Source organism: Coniophora puteana (genome assembly GCF_000271625.1).
Source record: "Coniophora puteana RWD-64-598 SS2 unplaced genomic scaffold CONPUscaffold_4, whole genome shotgun sequence".
Lineage (NCBI taxonomy): Eukaryota > Fungi > Basidiomycota > Agaricomycetes > Boletales > Coniophoraceae > Coniophora > Coniophora puteana.
The window spans coordinates 998,427-1,017,470 of record NW_006913056.1 but is presented as its reverse complement, the minus strand read 5'-3'; the positions used below and the strand labels follow the sequence as shown (position 1 = coordinate 1,017,470).

At 50.3% G+C, this 19,044-nt stretch overlaps 6 protein-coding genes across 6 annotated transcripts; 3 read left to right on the top strand and 3 right to left on the bottom strand.

The window, feature by feature from the left end:
* Window positions 1-239: 239 nt before the first annotated feature.
* CONPUDRAFT_163956 (uncharacterized protein) lies at window positions 240-2,659 on the top strand (the record flags this gene model as incomplete). The annotated part of the gene is made up of 7 exons (XM_007768638.1): window positions 240-290; window positions 361-409; window positions 467-515; window positions 582-690; window positions 745-898; window positions 955-1,058; window positions 1,111-2,659. The coding sequence occupies 7 exons, from the start codon at window positions 240-242 to the stop codon at window positions 2,545-2,547; spliced, it is 1,953 nt and encodes a 650-aa protein (XP_007766828.1). The 3' UTR covers window positions 2,548-2,659.
* Window positions 2,660-2,827: 168 nt separating this feature from the next.
* On the bottom strand, window positions 2,828-5,599 carry CONPUDRAFT_81043 (ATP-utilizing phosphoenolpyruvate carboxykinase). The gene is made up of 9 exons (XM_007768325.1): window positions 5,473-5,599; window positions 5,247-5,414; window positions 4,942-5,056; window positions 4,633-4,890; window positions 4,499-4,581; window positions 4,380-4,445; window positions 3,596-4,326; window positions 3,458-3,542; window positions 2,828-3,403 (listed from the first exon to the last, which is right to left on the bottom strand). Exons 3-9 carry the CDS (start codon window positions 5,018-5,020, stop codon window positions 3,020-3,022), a joined length of 1,686 nt encoding a protein of 561 aa, XP_007766515.1. The 5' UTR covers window positions 5,021-5,056; window positions 5,247-5,414; window positions 5,473-5,599; the 3' UTR covers window positions 2,828-3,019.
* A 1,160-nt stretch (window positions 5,600-6,759) lies between these two features.
* CONPUDRAFT_88936 (uncharacterized protein) lies at window positions 6,760-8,312 on the top strand (the record flags this gene model as incomplete). The annotated part of the gene is made up of 4 exons (XM_007768637.1): window positions 6,760-7,163; window positions 7,213-7,350; window positions 7,395-8,199; window positions 8,256-8,312. 4 exons carry the CDS (start codon window positions 6,760-6,762, stop codon window positions 8,310-8,312), a joined length of 1,404 nt encoding a protein of 467 aa, XP_007766827.1.
* Window positions 8,313-9,095: 783 nt separating this feature from the next.
* CONPUDRAFT_151949 (uncharacterized protein) lies at window positions 9,096-9,432 on the top strand (the record flags this gene model as incomplete). The annotated part of the gene is made up of 3 exons (XM_007768636.1): window positions 9,096-9,110; window positions 9,174-9,271; window positions 9,333-9,432. The coding sequence occupies 3 exons, from the start codon at window positions 9,096-9,098 to the stop codon at window positions 9,430-9,432; spliced, it is 213 nt and encodes a 70-aa protein (XP_007766826.1).
* Window positions 9,433-10,133: 701 nt separating this feature from the next.
* Window positions 10,134-15,502, bottom strand: CONPUDRAFT_101343 (uncharacterized protein). The gene is made up of 31 exons (XM_007768635.1): window positions 15,396-15,502; window positions 15,232-15,330; window positions 14,822-15,181; window positions 14,672-14,770; window positions 14,353-14,610; window positions 14,173-14,247; window positions 14,052-14,122; window positions 13,915-14,005; window positions 13,853-13,874; window positions 13,778-13,805; window positions 13,659-13,729; window positions 13,581-13,606; window positions 13,461-13,532; window positions 13,349-13,399; window positions 13,277-13,297; window positions 13,197-13,228; window positions 13,027-13,148; window positions 12,943-12,970; window positions 12,789-12,895; window positions 12,328-12,733; window positions 12,232-12,275; window positions 12,072-12,175; window positions 11,952-12,019; window positions 11,811-11,904; window positions 11,728-11,760; window positions 11,620-11,678; window positions 11,525-11,569; window positions 11,460-11,473; window positions 11,362-11,403; window positions 11,080-11,307; window positions 10,134-11,023 (listed from the first exon to the last, which is right to left on the bottom strand). The coding sequence occupies exons 1-31, from the start codon at window positions 15,404-15,406 to the stop codon at window positions 10,697-10,699; spliced, it is 3,108 nt and encodes a 1,035-aa protein (XP_007766825.1). The 5' UTR covers window positions 15,407-15,502; the 3' UTR covers window positions 10,134-10,696.
* A 435-nt stretch (window positions 15,503-15,937) lies between these two features.
* On the bottom strand, window positions 15,938-18,573 carry CONPUDRAFT_52672 (uncharacterized protein; the record flags this gene model as incomplete). Its single annotated transcript, XM_007768163.1, has 14 exons — window positions 15,938-16,122; window positions 16,172-16,212; window positions 16,267-16,439; window positions 16,490-16,523; window positions 16,575-16,602; window positions 16,653-16,806; window positions 16,862-16,986; window positions 17,096-17,249; window positions 17,358-17,524; window positions 17,576-17,741; window positions 17,804-17,928; window positions 17,984-18,055; window positions 18,118-18,198; window positions 18,264-18,573. The coding sequence occupies 14 exons, from the start codon at window positions 18,571-18,573 to the stop codon at window positions 15,938-15,940; spliced, it is 1,815 nt and encodes a 604-aa protein (XP_007766353.1).
* Window positions 18,574-19,044: the final 471 nt, after the last annotated feature.

Sequence of the window (19,044 nt, the reverse complement as noted above, 5' to 3'; positions counted from 1 at the left end):
AAGAATGCGATTTCAACCCCATATGGGATCTGCACGGAGCCAATTTGTTTCATTATAGACGCCTGACTTCCGAGATCGCCAACGATGACGATGGCATCTCCGCTTGGGAGTTCTGGGACTTTTTGCTTCCTCGCCTTCGTATATCCTGTCAAGTCGACTCGTGATGTCATACTTGATATTAACATCGGCACCAACTTACGCTCTCCCTCATCTTCTTCTGAGTCCTCATATCACCCACCATGGCCTTCAATCACTACCAAAACAATGTTCCAAATTGGGGAACAGATAATGTATGTTGCACGCCGCCTCATACCTTAGTCCACTATATTGAATAGGTTGGATCCATGCGCATGAATACAGTTACAACTCACGGCTCCCCCAGAGCCGAATTTTGAACCACAAGAAGGATGTATGTCTGCTGGTATCAGGGAGTCTTTTCTTGAGACTTACTCACATTCCTGACAAGGGGGCGCAATGGACTTCTTCAGAGCTCACTCTTCAACTACTCCAGAGCCGTAAGTCAAGTATCATCATGTCACTTGCCGGGTGTGCTGCTGCTGACCTGGTCACCACTGCAAAAGTCATCTTCTATCGAACTCGATGAACAGAATGCAAGGTAGCGATCCTTCTTCCCTCGGTGTAGGAGCGAACGAAGCGCGCACATGGCATAGGCGAGCATTCGGCGGCCTGGTACACAATCACCATACATGTCAGCCCCTTGCTCACCTATGCCGAATATTCAAGGGGAAACTGCACCATATGTCTCCAAACGAAATTGGCCATGCCGCTGCATACGAGGCTTATCGCTTCTGGATTCATCACAAGTCCATCCAAAAACCACTGGGCGGCAAGTCTTCGAAACACAAGGAAGCACTTATCGGACTAGCCGTTGCCGAAGGTACAGTCTGCTGCATCCCAGATTGATGTGCAATCACGTATTGAAGATGCATATAGCGGCTCGTTTATATGCCATGTCGACCCACAACCACGACCAACGTGGGCGCGGTTCGGCCTGCGAAGCTGCTGTTGCAACTGCAGTGCAACTTTTTTCAGAACTCGTAAGCAACTTCTGTTCATATACCAATCCATGCTATGACACCATCCTTGTAGCACATGGGCGACCATGAGTTCTCAAACATATTGGGCTTAGGTCAAGGCAACGAAGGCGCCGCGGCACCAGATCAAGGACTCGGAGGCGGCAGAGCCATCAACCCGTACGAACTGGACGACGGAGCTCCATTCTTTCGCAATAAACAGAACGGCCATCATCACCGTGGCCTCGTACATCAAGCAGCAGACACCGCCCTCAACATGGCTACTGGCCATAATCCGGGACCAGGTGCAGAACGCCACGGCGGTCTCGGCCAAGTCGCGGGCAACGCTCTTAACATGGCCACAGGACACGATCAAACCTCTGGCATGGGTCAGGCTCCCGGCGCACCTGGCTCGGGGCACCACGGCCTCGTCGGACAAGCCGTAGGCGACGCTCTCAATGCGGCTACGGGATATGGTGGCCAAAATGCTGGCATGGGCCAAATGGCGGGTGCACCCAGGTCCGGACATCACGGCCTAGTCGGACAAGCTGTAGGTGGTGCTCTCAATGCAGCTTCGGGGCATGGTGGTCAGAATGCTGGCATGGGCCAAATAGCAGGTGCACCTGGTATGGGACAGCACGGCCTCGTCGGGCAAGCTGTAGGCGACACTATCAGCGCAGCTACCGGTCACGGCGGTCAGAATGCCGGGATGGGCTTGACCGCAGGTATGCCTAGCTCGGGACATCATGGCCTCGTCGGACAAGCCGTAGGCGATGCTCTCAGTGCAGCTACGGGGCAAGGCGGCCAACATGCTGGCATGGGCCAGATGGCGGGCAGGCACGGTATGGGACAACATGGTCTCGTCGGGCAGGCGGTGGGCGACACTCTCAGTGCGGTTACGAGACACGGCGGTCAGAATGCTGGCATGGGTCAAATGACAGGCGCTCCAGACATGGGATACCAGGGTGCTGGTCAGGGGCAGGGCTACAATCCTACCATGAATCAGACAGCTGGTGCACCAGGAGTGGGACAGCACGGTCTTGGACATGCTGGACACACTATGGGCCATCTGGGCGGAATGGCTCCAGGACAGATGGGAGGCTCAGGACAGATGGGAGGCCCAGGTCAGATGGGCAATACCGCACCCATGGATGCGCCAGGTATGGGCGCTGGAGCTGGCAACCCGTCTATGCCGATGCACGGCGGGATGGGCAACCCAGCGGGCGGCCTACATGGTATGGTGGGTCAGAGCACCATGTCACAAGGCATGATGGGCGGGCCCACGGCCCAGCCTGGCATGGGTATGGGTATGCAGCCCGCTCAGGGTGGAATGGCTCAGCCAGGCATGAGTCAATATGGCATGGCCTCGGGTGGTGGGATGATGCCCGGGATGGAGATGCAGCAATCAGGTCTAGGTGGGATGGGCACAGGGACGGGTCCATCTGCACCGGATACAGGTCACGGTGGCGGCATGTACCCTGGCGGCGCTCCCATGCATCTGGGAGCTCACTAGCGCTCAAGCTACAAGGTCAGCACGGAGGTGCAGTGTAAGATGAGGAAGCCTACTGTATACCCAGTCTATACCCAACGTTATGAGAGGATCTTTAATGTACTTGTAAATTTGGTATAAGACATACATGACTTACTTGTAACAGCAGCTGGTACTCTGCAATGGACAAATTATTCCCTATGACAATACCGGGAGGGAATTCAATCATGGGACAAATACAACAAGGAAGCGTCAGGACAGTATTTTCTGTGTCGCAATTTTGAATGTCGCGAAACTGGGTCCCGTTCTGATCAGACTCCTCGACATAAGAGATAACATGCGCAAATTCCACATATGAATGATAAACAAGATTATGCTACCGATCTTCTACTTTACTACAAATACAAGATCACCCAGTTCGGAAGAGCATGCAAGTCCGTACGCCCGCCCACACTGGCCTATCGCCTCTCTAACACCCCCTTACATTACAGCGCTCTCAGTCAAGTTTGGGCCCCGCTGCCCTCACGTTCTCGCTCACGTCCGGCTCGTAGAGCTTGAACGCCTTCTGGAACATGCCTCCCAGCTTACGCACCTCGCGCTCAAACGACTCCTTGTCCGACCACGCAAGGCGCGGGTTCAGCAGCTCGCGGGGAACGCCCTCAAGCGACGTCGGGATCTGAAGCCCGAAAACGCCAAACTCCTCATACTCGGCTTGAAGCAATTCGCCCGAGTGTACCGCGTCGACGATGCGGCGGGTGTAGGGGAGCGGACAACGCTTTCCATAGCCGTACTTGCCGCCCGTCCAACCGGTGTTGATGAGCCAGCAAGAGACGTTGTGTTTCGCCATGCGCTCAGCAAGCATCTCAGCGTAACGACCAGGCTAAAAAGTTCGTCAGTATACAACGGGCTTGTCGTCTTTGAAAAGACCACTGACGTGAAGGACAATAAAGGGTGCACTGTAGCAGGTAGAGAAAGTGGGTATAGGCTCAAGGACACCATCCTCCGTTCCTGGTGTTTTTCTGCGCAAGTACTCATGAGATGGTGGAAGAATCACAGCGAGCAAACAACTCACGAGGTATATCCGGCTAGGAAGTGGTAGCTGGCTTGATCAGGCGACAGCTTGCTGACGGGGGGAAGTACACCAAACGCGTCGCAGGTGAGCATGATGATGTTGCTCGGTTGGGTGTCGACTACGCATGGAATCTGCGCGTTTGGGATGTATTCGATCGGGTAGGCACACCGAGTGTTCTCCGTGATGCTGATGTCATCGTAATCAGGACTCCGGGTGGCGGGGTTGTAGACGACGTTCTCGAGGATGGATCCGAACCGGATGGCGTTAAAGATTTCAGGCTCCTTCTCGCGCGAAAGGTTGATACACTTGGCGTAGCATCCACCCTCAATGTTGAAGACACCAGAATCGGACCAAACGTGCTCATCATCACCGATCAAGAGACGACGAGGGTCTGCGGACAGCGTGGTCTTGCCCGTCCCAGAGAGACCGAAGAACAAAGTGACGTCGCCCTTCTCCATACCGACATTGGCGGACGAGTGCAACGAAAGCTGCCCGAACTTGATTGGCTGAAGATAGTGCATGACGGAGAAGATACCCTTCTTCATTTCGCCTGCGTACTCCGTACCGAGGATAACCATCTCCATGCGCTTGAAGTTGATCTCCACGGAGGTCGTGGACGACATGCCCTTGGTGAAACGGTTGGCGGGGAACTGACCGGCGTTGTAGATGATGAAATCAGGCTCGCCGAAGTTTTCCAACTCCTCCTCAGTCGGACGAATCAGCATGTTGTTCTGATACTCAGATCAGCCCCTATGTCAATACCCGAAAGATCACGATGACTGACCATGAAGAGCGCATGGTAGGCGCGAGCGCAGATGACCCGGACCTTGATACGGTACTTAGGGTCCCACTGGACGAAGACCCGTCAGAAGCACATCAAGCGGCATTCGAGGGAAAACGCACTCCAGCAAAGCCGTCGAATACGTAAACATTGTCGCGTGTGTTAAGGTAATCGATGGCACGCTCTCGGTTGATCTCAAAAGTGTCTATAGATCAAGTCTCAGATTGGCGCCTATTGATCGTGCAATGGCACTCACGTTCATCCATCTTGATGTTGACAGATCCCCACCATATATCATCCTTGCTTGTCTCTTCATAAACGATACGCTTGTCCTTGGGACTACGACCAGTCTTCTTGCCGGAAAAGTTGATCAAAGCCCCTGACGAAGAGATGATTGCACCTTCGTAGCGGATCGCGTCCTCGTAGAGCTGAGCGACAGGCGCGTTGCGCTTCAGTTGGATGCTGTCCATGTCAAAGCCGGCTTGCGAGAAGTACTCGAGGTCACGCCCAATGACTAGCACAAGACATGAGCAGCCATAGAGTGAGATCTAAGACCCTGACTTACGGTGACCTGCGACATCCTGGTCAGCCGCCTGAGCATAGTTGCGGTGGAGGATGTGAGGGGTAACGTAGGGGGTCTTCATGGTGTTTGAGTTACTGAAAGAGGAGAGGGTATGGATCTAAAACGCGGAGAGTCAGGAGCTATTTAAACAGGAGGACGAGTGTAAGATCCGCGAGCGACCCCAGATCGGCTAGAGCCGCGACCCATGGCATTATAGCACCGAGCATGTCACGCTGGACACTGCCGCTCGTAGGGCGGGGTGCAAGGCCGAGAGGGCGGGGGCAGAGATCACGGATGAGCCTACTCACACAGCGACCACTCTGGAGGAGAGGTAGGCGGAGGGAAAGATTGTTATGGAATAGAGAGATGCGATTTGACCTAGGCTTTATAGCAATGGCCCCCCAGTGCCTAAGCATCCCATAATCTTCCGACGACAGACCAGTTTACTTTTCCTAGAGCGGCCCGCGTCTGGTAAACTGCCAATGATATCAACTGTACAGACGTCATTACCAACTTTGGTGTACAGAAACTGACACTTGATAATGCAAACTGGAGGTGGTTCGCCTGACACTCCACCGATTTCTCCTTCCGGTTTGCTCCGGCGAACCTGAAAGAAGCGCTGAAACTGTGCACGGGAGACCGAGCGGATTCAGCGGAACGGGCAACGTAACGGTTGCGGGGGGCGGAAAAGTCGCAGGAGCCGCCCGTTAGTCTCTGCGCGACCCACCGCGCTGACCAGTGGAAAGAGGTAGGAATCAATGGTAAGGAACACACGCGAGCAGACTCTTTCCTCCTGGGGCTTGCCAAACTGACGTGGCCTCCTCTGTAGACTATTCATTGCCTGAGATTTAATCCTAGCAAGCGGCGTGCCGCTGCTGCAGTCATTGCACTCTGCAAGGAAACGGCGCGATGTTGAACCAACAGGGTGGGAATCACATGCTCCACAGTTGCCCCAGATTACCGCCCCGCGTGTGTACTCGAATGGGTACGAATGTATCAGGTGTCTTGGTTCCGTTCCAGGACAGTCAAACGGGTCCGCCATTTGCAGACCGTCCGGGCCTGTCTCTTCGATCTTCCCTAGTCCAAATCCTGGACCCTCATGGTCATCTACCAGCCCACTTGGTGCAGTCATCATGGAACCTGCGCTTCTTCCGCCTCTCCGAGCTTCAATCCGGCGGTACATGACCAAAACCAGGTTGGCTCTCTCAACTAGCCAAGTTTGTCCTTGACACAGCTCCAGTTACCCCTGTTGGTCTCATGCAATTTGTATATGACTTGATGCATTGATGGCAGCTTTTAGGATGGAGTAACTTGGATTGGACTGGTCATTAACCAGGTTGCACGGCGAGTCGGAGACGCTCAGAGACGCTCCTCGTTATCGCACGCACCTCTGCCGTTGCAGATAAACTTGGAAAGCGGAGCGTCGCTTATACCCCGAAAACGAGAGCGGCCCGAAGGGTACTTTGCACTTTGATTTAGGCAGTTTTATGCGCCTCGCGATTGCCCTTGTCTTTCCAGCAAAAACCCCTCTTCTCAAACATCATCATGGGGCTCCTTCAATCCCATGTAAAAATGAGCGACTCCCTCATCCAAACACGCTGTTCCGATCACTTGCCCGCCAAGGTCTGAGTATTTGATTTGACTAGAAAGCATGCTTAGCTTTGGCCCTTATCAATGACGACTATCTTCTGATATAGGGTCTGCCTAGGGGTAACTAGTCCTTTGCAGGTTTAAGCTTAAGACTGGGACATCCTTGATAAAGGAGTGTGCGTGGGCGCTACGACACGCCCAGCACCGTATCATCCATCTCCTCATATCGATATGGTAGACAATTATGGCGCATCTTGCTCTCAGGACGATATAGACCTTGAAACAGAATTGCTGATGGCGAATCTAGCGTTGGAAGATATTAAAGACATTGAAGGCAACAGCAAGGGCAAGGCTCGCTTCGATGCACCCGCTACCGACGAGGAGCTCGCGCGACGAGCGCAGGCTGACAGCTTCCAAAGCCTGATTGGGCTTTTGGCTGACCGTCAACTTGCGCTTAGTATCGATAAGGCCCTCGAGACCGACTGGGACAGCATACACGCTCTGTGCGTGCTCGACCAGGCGGAGCACGATGACCAGGAGGCTGCTCGCACCTTGGAAAGTGGAAATAGGCTACCCCCTACAACCGCGGCTCAACAGGCGATACAGGAGTCAAAGGTTAATACTCCTGAGCAAAGGTAAATTACACATAGTGTAATCTGAGTTATCGTACTGAAGACAGTGTAGGAAAGTGAATCAACAGTCTGATGGCATGTCCACTGCCAACAATGCCCCAAGTGGTGGAGTGAAGCCTCACTCATACTATAGAACAAACACCATTTCGGGCGCTTCAAGCTCTGGCTCCCGAGACGTCCCAAAGACCACGTATGTGCATGGTGATTGATTGACTATATACCGGCCTGACATAGGCCGAATAGCAAAGCTGTGGAGTGTCTGATATGTGCTGATTCTCTCAAACCAGTCAAAGCCTACCAAGCGCCCTGTTCCCATCACTACTGCTTTCCATGTCTTACCGACCTCGTAGAGACAGCATCTCGTGACGAGACTCTGTTCCCCTTACGCTGCTGCAGAGAAAGGCTCCCCGTCGAATCTGTCCTTTCGCGAATTTCTTTGGAACTCCAGACGCGCTTTCGAAGGAAGGTTGTTGAGTTTTCGATACCGTCAGGCTTCCGTGTATACTGTTCCAACCCTCGATGCTCGGTCTTCCTAGGCGAATCCGGGAAAACCAAGCCAGACTTTGAATGCCAAAATGACGGATGCCGCACAGCGACCTGTGCGGCGTGCAAGAGCGCTGCACATCCTGGAGAAGACTGCGCCGAGAGCGTCGCGACGCGCGAGGTGATGGCCCTTGCTGCCGCGCGAGGCTGGAAGACGTGCCCGGGATGCAGTGCAATCGTCGAGCTCAGCCAGGGGTGCTACCACATGACGTGTCGGTGCGGTGCGCAGTTCTGCTATTTGTGCACTGCGCGCTGGAAGACATGTCGATGCGAGCATTGGGATGAAAATCACATCGTAGCCGATGCCGAGCGTCGTGTACAAAACGAGCATGGTGCTCGGGCCGCTGTGGCCAATCCCGTACGCCATCAGGAGCGGGTACGACGCCGGGTCGAAGAGATCCGTCAAAACCACGATTGCCTGTTCCATGAGTGGACTTACCGCCACGGCCAAGGGCGTTGCGAAGAATGTGGGCATACTTTGCCCATCTTTCTTATGGTAACGCTACTCTTGGGTTTCTTTTGCGAAGGACCCTTTGCTCATGGTACGTTTAGCGTTGCACAGGTTGTCAGATGTTGGTCTGCAAGCGATGCTCGTACAATAGGCTGTGATACGAAACGAGCGTATAAAAGTGACGAATATCGCTGGCAGCATCACGCTCAGAGGATGTTTTCCTTATCCCAACAGTTGAAACAGCCCGTCGTTGCACGGTCAAACTGGCATAACCAGTATTGAGTCCGACGCTCTTCGAGTCTCAAAGTACTTATATGCATCATTTGTTGTTTTTAAGCCTCTAATCCATCTTGCCAAAATACATAATCATCAACTGGGTTCCACATGCTTTTCATAGAGAAGCAAAAGTTGACGAACCACACATTTATTCGGAACCTTGTTCGGAGCCCCAGAAAAGTGCGGCAACTTCCAAGTTGTGACGTCATCTTTGAAATTTGAGGTCCGGGCCGAGAAAGCGGGGTAATTTATCATAGCACTCCGATCAATCCTCGGAAACGAATTGCTCGATGTCAACTCTTTGTTGCGGGCGTCTGCTATGCCGACACATACCATCCTATGTAACACATGAGGACACAGCATCGGACTTGACTTTCAAGGCGTGCAAGGGCAACCAGCTATCTTTTTTGAGTATTACTCATACTGCCCTTCCTGTTTGCTTCATGTTGTCCTCGTCCTTTGACCTGTCAATCCTTAGCCGATCAACGCAGACGTGATCTGTCACAGCGATATGGGACGGCCATTACAAGCCACTGCAGGTTCCACGTGAAAATACTAAAGTGCCTGCCCCAATGGGTAGCAACACGCAGCAGCCGCTAGATAAGGCTCTGGCGAGAGTGGCATCATGGTTTGTTTGCTTCTAGTACGCGTTCTTGAGGACTAGCATGTTCACTGCATTGGTATGTTTTCTGGATTATCTCGATCCTTAGGGAATCAATAATAATGGCCTGGGCATCGTGTAGGCGAAGAAGGCGGCTACATTTGCGTCAGGAGTCGGTACCAGCATCGCCCAAGAATTGGTCAATGGGGTGAAGCTAATTCTCGACCAAGGGCATATCAGGTGTGTATTCTGTTTTCCCTCCCGGGTAACCAGCCTTTCAACCCTTATAACCTCCGGCCAGTAATGTCAAGAACGGCGGATTTACTCTTGCTCTCAAGGGATCACTCCTCGACACCGGCTACTCAAACTCGACCATCGAGTTCTTGGAGCCCGTCAAGTAAGTCGCCAGGATACCGATCGAGGCTAGTATTGAGCCCATGTTAGCATATCATGGGAAGGCCACCGCTTAGCATTCATGACTCTACCTACTAGTCAGTCATTCGAGTTCGTATGACGAACGGGCCGTAACCGCTGTGGTATAGTAAACACTATCGGAGGTCGCGGTGTTCCTGATTGGCAAATATCGACCCAAGTAACGATAGTAGACGCTGAGCGGTGAGTACCAGCACTCAAACTCAGAGGACTCGTTCCACTTAGATCTCACATCAATATGCAGGTTCGCTGAGTTCACAAAACACATCGTGCATCATCCCGACTTTACCTGGGTTATCACAGCCTCGCGTCTCAGAGTGTTAGCATTCTGCGCAACCTTTGATGACGTGACCTTGGAAAAGGCCATTGTACTGAAAGCATTCAACAAGCTCTCAGAAGCGACATTGCTCGACGTTAAGTTGACGGAAGCTGCTGAAGGCTCAGTTGTTGAGGGAAGACTCCAGTTGAGGTCTCCTGCTCGTGAGCAATACCATCTCTTCTTGCTTGTTCAAGATGGCTAACGTTGCCCAAAGAGTTAGCTGTCACTCTTGATTGGGTTGCATTTGCACTCTCTTACGAAGACAATGTCATAGGCAGTAAGGACAACAGTTGTGTGTCCTTTTGTCACTCACCGAGACTGATGATACAATCAGCTCTTATTTGCCAAAATCTTTTGCTTCCAGTGGAGACCGAACTTATTGCCAGAATTTCCGGAGTTTTGGAAACATCAACGGCATCTAGCGAGGCCCGTAGGACTTTCATTGCCAAGTGCGACGCGAATGAAGATATACCACTGATGCTTAGGTGTCGCTCAATACGACCTGATGCTAACAGTGCTCCCGTCAGTTGGATCACTTTTGGGTTTGAGACTCTGGACATTGTTGCCTACTCAAGGTGCAATACCTGATCTTCCTGGCATAGGAGGAAATCCTAGCCCTCCGACACCGTTACATACGTCAATCTCGTCAATAAGTCCTGTTCCCACAATCTTTAATATACGCATCTAATCGGAGTGGGAGCATCTTGATCTTATGTGGAATATAACGTCTTGGAAGTATGTGTGCATTGGGAGGGTGATAAAAGTAGAACTGGAAATGTTTTCATCTTGTAAAGCGAATAAAGGCCAATGCAAATATGTAATCGGATACTGCTGTAACATGCTTGTGGAATAATGGTAGGGGCAGGCGTCTAGGGTAACATAATCTTCAATGATGGATGGGTCTGTGAGCGTCCTCATTCTTGCTTAGGTTCTACATCTTCCATCTGTGACTTCGTTGTCTTCTCGAACAAGAAAGATATGGTTCCTCCGGGAACATCTCGAACTGGGATCTGTAGATTGTCCATTGCCCCTAAATTGTCAAGTTGCACCGCTGATAGAAGAGAGTCCAGTCTCGAGTTGGGCTGCGCAGCAGGAACAGACTGGTCATTGCTCTCCTTCACTTGATACAACAAGCCATGAAGGACATCATCTAGGATGTCTTCTTTCATACGGGGACGTAGACAGTTGATATGTGTCCACTCGCCCAGGGCGGCGAGCTCGGCTTTCTTCTTGTTTAGATACTAAAGGAGAGAAGATGGGATTGGTTAGAAAGTGAGCAATGCACGTAGTCACGTACAGCCTGATCGAGTTTATCTGCCTGATGCGGTTTGACTTGAGACGCAGAGATGAACCCAGTCAATGATTCGTCGCTATCACTGCTGGAATCAAGGTCTTCCTTCAATGACGTGTTGATAGTGCTTTGAATGTCACCAAGGATGCTTGGCTCAGATTCTTCACAGGGGCAGCCGAGTAGATCGTGCGTGTTACATCCAGTATCTGGATGGACCCGAAAAATGTCTCGGAGCTTCACACATGATATCATGAGATTTTGACATAGTCGAAAGATCACGGGACTCACGTCTTTCTTTGTGAACGAGTCGGACTTGCTGGTGCCAGTACCCTTGTCAAATGTTCAGCATACAATGATGAACATGAAACCCTGAGCGTATTACGTACAGAACCCATGAGGGCTAGAAGCTCACTATTAGTCCTACTGGAAAAGTTGGAATGTAAATGCTCACAGTTGCTCAATCCGATCTTTGTAACTTGACGCTGATATATTTTCTCTTTAAACCCAGCTCAGCACTGTTACAGAGGCTGCAGAAAGCAAACATACCATCGATAGCTCCAGCAGTTAAAAAGCGATAAATGAATACTGGTCGCTTTTGCCCATCTCTGATGCAATTGTGTCAAATTACCATATCATACAGTCAGCAGGACGTACCGGTGAATTCGAGCCATCGATTGCAAATCGTGACTATGAAGGGTTCAGTTTCATTTTCTCGGCCCACATGCTCGTTCACTGACCTTGGATTCCAGTCCGAGTCGATGAGGCATAGGCGCGAAGCGCCGATCAAGTTCAGGCCAACACCACCCGCCTTTGAACTCAGCAGGAAGAGGACTGAATTAGTTAGTAGGTATAGCAGTGTTAGCAAAAGGATTGCTCACAATGACTCTGTTGTGACGACTTATTGAATATATTCACGTATTCTTGGCGCTTCTGTGCGGGCGTCTGCCTGCATACACGATGAGTCCCTGTAATAGTCACAAATGTGGCAGATGACTTACCCATCCAGACGAAAGTATGTGTATGACTTTGCTTTACAGTAAGCCTCAATAATATTGAGGGTCGAAGTGTAATGAGAAACGATAATACACTTCTCCTCAGTTTCCTGTAACAGAAAAAAACAGTAAGCGTGCATTTCTCGCTGCTGCAATTGAAGAATACCTTGCGGATAATCTTGAGTAGTTTTGCCAGCGCAGTAAGTTTACCTAGAACGATTATGGTCAGCTTAGGTAAGTCAAGTCAAGCAAACTATCGTACCACTTAAGGAAAAGTCCTCAATTTCTGCACGGTCTGGTAAAAGAGCGAGCGCTTCCTCCATCCCTCTACGGTGAATGACGGCGGCATTTGATGCCTTCGCCTTGTCGGCCTGAGCTTTCAACAAGATCGGGCTGTTGCTAATCTTCGTGAGCATATTGATGAGCGCCAAGGATTCAGCAGTAGAACTCTGCATCAGATCGTCGAGGTTACGGGGGTTTAATATAGCAGCAAAAATAGAGAGCTGCAACTTTGTCGGCGTGATGAAAACAACGTATTCGTCTGTATTCTCGAGCTTAATGAGATACAAACATGGAAAGGAATGTGGAAACTCACGTTTTGGCGGCAGGAACTTCTTGAGTAGAGTTGCCTCTCTTCTCAAGACAAAGCTTTTGGCGACGTCCGCTAGCTGCGCTAAGGGTCAAAGATTGCACAATGTGAAGCTAACTGGTAAAAGGATGAACCTGAGTAGAGCGTGCGTTGCCTATCTGTGTCTCTTTCACCGTTGCATCAGGCGCTCTACTCTTCAATATAGGTGTTTCGTATATGCGACGAAACGTTGGGTAATCGTCTGAACCTTGTTTCAGCAGACATCGTAAATTGAGTCACATTACATGCCTAACAGTCCAGGATTGCAGAAGTCGGCCTTTAAATATTTTTCTTCAGTCATCGGTCAAGGAGAAGCGACAATGATTCACGCACCATGGCATGGAATTCGCTCAGGTCGTTCTGAATGGGCGTCCCCGAAAGGATTATGCGACGAGGAGTACGTAAAGATTTAAACATCGTTGATGTCTTATTACTGGAAGATTTGAGTCTGTGGCCTATGGAATGTGTGAGCCAAACATTGCCAGGTGGACATATTACATTACCTTCGTCGCAAACAATCAAGCCTATGGGCGGACTATCAAGAGTTAGCTCGAAAGAATAGCGTTGCCATCTAATCCCTTACCTGCAGTACGCCAAATCATCACTGAGAAAACAGGGTCAGCGTGTCATTAAAAATGCATAAACGGCTTCTCACATTACTGTCCTCAGTTTCTCGTACCCAATTATAAGAACATGATGTATCTTCCTGATGAACTTCGTCAGAATATCGTCATCTCGGTTCTGCAAACGCGTCATATCTCGCTTACGAGTTAACGAAGTGCTTAATCTTTGCTTTATCCTTGTCTCCTGTGAATATACCCACGCGATCTCTACCTAGCCTTGGAGAATATCAGTAGATTTCTAACGAACATCACCCCACTACGAACCATTTGTGGAACTCAGCACGCCAATTCTAAAGGAACATCAGCAAACATACTGGCGGATGGCAGAAGCAGGTTACTGACATTGACGAGGGACACAGGACAGACGATGAGAACTTTGCTAAGAGTCGGACCACCTCCATACGGATTCTGCTCTAGAGTCGGTTAATGTAGCTGCGTCAGAAGATGTTGAACGGTCTCACTCAGTAATGTCCAAACAAGTGCTATCGTCTGTCCAGAGTAAGGTTAGAAGCCATGCGTTGAAGTGGTAAAATCACCTGTAGCGTCTTTCCAAGACCCCTAACATATAATTGTTAGGCCCTTTGCTTGGAATATAAACAAGCCAAATACTTGCATTTCATCTGCGAGTATGCAGCCTTGGCCTTCATGCCTCCTGAGGCCCATTACACATTCGTAAAGAAATCTTACGCCTAATCGTTTGAGTGAAGGGTCTTCCTATCCAGATACAAATCTTACCTTCAATTTGATGTTCACGTAGATGTCTTGCGATGATGGGATCCAATACCACAGGTATTACGGTAGCGCTCCTGTCGAACTGATCAGTGATAGACCACGGAGTGCGAGAATCTTAATCAACTTCTTATTGTACTTCTGTGATTGTTGTTCCGAAGGGACTCTCATGACAATAGCACCTTCGGCCTTGGGATCATGCCTTATGATAGATTAGAAAAGCGACGAAAATGTATATGACATAGAGTACAATGCTCACAAGGGCGTGTTCGGCTTCACAGTCGCAGGTCGAGGTCCATAGAAAGACGTAGGGGTAACAAACGGCTTGGACGCGCCCGCAGAAGGTGGGCTTGAAGAAACCTCCCTCAGAGACTGTTTAACTTGTAGCAGGTAGGGTGGACAAGCGGGAGCTGAAACGTCATCTTCTTCGGCTTCCTCATTCACACCACTGATATTGGGCAGTTGCGATGATGATACCTGAGCATCGAGCTCAACCTCTTTGCCAGATGCTCGAAACATGAATCCTGAGTACAGGGGGACTCCATTCCATTCCTTTCGCCCTAGTCTGAAGAAGAGGCCATCAACTGTATGTTAGCTTGGATCACAATATGACCCTCGGTACATACACTTTGCCCTTTTCAGATATCACCATAAGGGTATCGCCTGTATGTTTAACGAATGCATCACCATCCCAGGTCTTGTGCTTTTTGGCCTGAGGCTTGCGCCTTGCAAACACCATCAGAGATATTTCCATTTTTGACCGGTGACGAACTTACCAATTAGCAGTCCAACACGACCCACTGCCAACATCCGCTTTAGACGCTTTACCGGAGGAGCCTGGTTTGGACAACAGATCGACGGGCTGAAGATCTACCGCTGGTGCTTTCCTCTCCGTAGGAACCATAGGTTTTGCTGACAGAATGTTCTTTGTAAGACGTGGTGTAACGAACTGTTTGATCGGTTTACTCGAGCTAGATGCTCGTGAAGGTGTCGAGGAAGACATTCCGCGCCCGAAGCATTTGCCAGAGAAATAATCGCCACGCGATATCGAGTGGTCAATGCCGATCTCTTTGTCACTAAACTTATATTCGCCTCCTTCTTCAACATATGTGGCGTGGACTGATCCAGAGCCCATTCTATAAACTGGAGTTAGGATGTGTGATAAAGTGTCAGAGTGAGCGCATACATCTTGCCCTCCAGGTCATACAAAGTCCCGCTTGAGCCGCGGAGGACCAAAACTGCATCTCCATCCCATGTTTTGTGTTTCTTGTATTGTGGTAGTCTCCTAAAAGCGCCGTGTATGCGTCCTATACTCATGGTGATTCGCGCGAGCATGAGTGAGCGACGTACCATTGAATCATCCAGTACTGCTCATTGCCTTGCCTGCTAGTCCCCACTCCTGAGTCCAGTGCCTGCCTCTTGTTGCTGCTGGGTTCATACTGTTGCTTCCTTTTCTCGCCAACGATAGGTCTTTGGTTCATGTTAGACGTATGGGAAGCAGGAGACGCTTGAGAGACGCGGTCACGGCTAATGAGACGTACGCGCGCGTCGCATCGCGCGTCTGTCACATGCAGCATTCGCGGAGGACCCCGAAGCAATCCCCGAAGTGCGCACTCTTGATTCGGCCCGAAAGCTCCGTTTCCTCTGTTAGTCACAGTTCCTCCAGAGATCATGTCGATCATCTTTGGATGCTCTCGCAGCTGGTGGCAAGATTCAAATAAATTGACGAGAACATCGCACTTGTTCGTGCACTGACATATATGTAGTATACCGTAGACACATTTCTGGTGGGAAAGAGAAAACTTAAAATATATTGGATACATGTGCACATGGACGTCGTGTACTGTACAAATGATACACGGTTGCCACGATGGCAAAAAGCCCTCGCCATATCACAAAGTACCGTAAACAGGCCTACCATCGACAACTGTTGCCTGGACTTTAGTTGCGAGTATTTCATCGTAGGGTATCTCCATGATATTACGAGAAAGAACAACGTAGTCTGCAAGTTTTCCAGGGACAATGGATCCCAGTCTGTCTTCCGTAAAAGAAGCATACGCCGAGTCTATGGTCATTCCTACAGCAAGAGTTAGCTTCTGCTAACCACATTCACAAGGTTTTCTCACCTCTCAGAGCCTCTTCTCGCGTCAAGCGCTGTTCTGGGAACCTTTGGGATAGTAAGCATTCAGATATGCGGGAAGAACACAAGAAGGCTACTCACCATCCACTTGTGCCATGAGGGGACTTTCCATCTGGAGAAAGTCTGGTAACAGCGGCATAGAAACCAGACAACGGGTTCATGTCTTCAACAGGAAAATCAGACCCAAGGGCAAGTCTTGCTCCGTTGTCCAGAATCGAACGGAAAGCATATAGTCCTTTCACACGCTCGGGACCCTGTGCGGTAAGGTTAGACACCAGATCGTTTCAAGGAAAGAAGGACATACGAGCCGTTCTTCGCCAAACCACATATCACTGATGCTGGGAGAGGATGGCATGAGCATGGATCATATATCATTGTCATCAACATACGCATGAGTCGGTTGCACGCTAGCAATCACTGTGCAGAGCTAGTGAGATTGCGAACCAAGGAAAGCAGATCAGCTGTACCTCCAAGCCTTCCGATCCGTTGCATATCCTCTTGTGTCAAAATCTGGGCATGTTCTAGTCGTGGCCTCATGGCGCTGACATCAACCCCAACAAGCGCTTTTTCAAACGCATCAAGAACAATGCCGTTGGCATAATCACCAATCGCATGGACGTTCTGGATTGGAGAAGTTGACGAGAATTTATCAAGAATGCTTGATGACAATGCTCACTACTTGCCAACCGTCCGCGAGATAACGAGGGATAATATCGTTCAGAAGCTCCGGGTCAATGCGCATGAACCCCTTGGTGTGAACGTTGTCGTGATATGTGTCATGCAGCTGCGACAGAAGTGTCACTCTTCTGGAAGGAGCGCTTAATAGATCGAACTTACTGCCGCCCCACCCGATCTAAGGGCTCCTAATGAAAAGACCGTATGGTAAGCGTTGATCAGGTTCACTTTATACGTCTCTCACCGTCCGCAAAGATTTTAACACTGCGAGCGGTGAAGTGCCCACTGGCAGCATTAAGGATAGGCTTTGTTGTATTGCCCCAATAACCACGGTGTTCTTCAAAGCGCGTCATTCCGTAGATCCGAATCTGTAATGGACTTGAAAATGACTGAAATTAATCATGTCGCACACACGCACGGGGAGTTTCTTTTGTAATGCTTGTCTGCAAGATGATATATGTGAGTGCGTGTTCCAGAGAAGTCTACTCATACTACACTTGCCGATGCATAAAGTCTAGAGAAATGGGGTTGAAACCCGCATCGTGGACGCACGTAAGTCCTCGTGCAACAGCATCTTTGATGGTGGCTTCAAGCCGGCGCGATAGATCTTGTTCACTAAGCGTAGGCTTCGGAGCCAATTCGTGGGCATTGTCAAGCAAAGTTCCTGTGTTCAGTTTGAGGTCAATTAGCGATGAGGAAAATGAAATGTACCAACCTGTCGGCCTCCCGTCTCCGTCACGAACAATGATTCCACCTTCTACCTCATCTGGATAGGGAAGACCTGCGGCCATCGCGGCGTTCGAAATCCACATAGCGTGACCATCTTTGCTGTGAAGGAGGACTGGGCGTCCGTGAATAATTGGGTCAGCGTCAAGCGCATCCTGTGAGTCAACGAGTTGGTTGATCCGCCCGAGAATGGAGAAGAAAGAACGAGCTAACTTACAGCTGTTGGCCATTCTTGAACGGGCCACTGCGTGTGATCCCAGCCCCACCCTTCAATTATCTTCGTTTTGTCACCGATAATATCAGGATGTGCAAGAATGTAGTTCCTGACAATAGCCACCGTGTCTGCATAATTCCGTGGTCAGTCCTGCTTTCGGAAATACACGTTCACCCTTCACACCTTCGACTGTCTTTGCACCCTCAAGGGGCAATTGAGCGTTGGCGCCGTATTCAAGTATATGCGCATGGGAATCTGTTCATCAAAACGTGTTATCAGATAACGGCAAGTAGTCGCACACTCTGGAGCGTCCGTACCCATTAGTCCAGGTACGATAACCGAGCCTTCCTCGAGATATCGGACGTGGAGCGGTTCGGCGTGTCGCTGTTTCCAACGAGCTTTGACATCGTCTGAGAAAGAGGGAGTCAACCTGAGACTGATTCAGTTTAAACATCATCCATACTCAAATAGCCCGTGTCCGCTATTACTGAGTCTTGTACCACGAGGCACTGGGCTACAGAGTTGTTGCGATCTACAGTATAGATGTGGGAACCAGAGCGCGAGCAGACCGCATAGGACTCTGGCAAGTCGCGCGGGTTTACAGTGAGCCACCAAGCAGCTGAGAGCGCGCAGGAGACGAGCAAGAGGAGTGTCGAAAAGCTGGTTGCCGCTTTTACATTCTGCGCTGATCCATTGCTTTTCGGCTCTGGCGATGTAACCTTTGTCTGGACTGGCGTCCGGGACCGAGTTTGCCTCTTTCTGAGTTCTGACATTGTCGGGACGCAGGAGGATAAGAGGGGGGTGAAACGATGAGGTCAAAAGTGCACGAAGAGAGACGGTTGGTAGTCCATGGTCACCAGCACTTTATATTAATTTCACCTGAAATCAGTAGGGCCGCACCGTGCGCGCGCCTCTAGATAACTGTATGATAAGTCTCCCTCGTACAGGGACTGGAAGCACGGCAAACACGTTCCGAGCAATATGAAGTTTTGAAGAAGCTAGTCTGCAGTTGATTTGCCGCAATTACATCGATATATCTGATGGCATACATGCGCGCCCGCCGGTTCGTGTAAGGTCCGCGGTCCATGGCAGATCCGCTCGGAGTCGATCTGAAGAGATCTGAAGTGGCAGGCATTGGAATTTGGAAAAATGCAAAGTTCGTGACGGAAACGGTCTGGAAACGGTGGCTGTGTCCATGAATGTATATTTGCCCATCACGTGTATCGGCATTTCTTTGGAAGCCG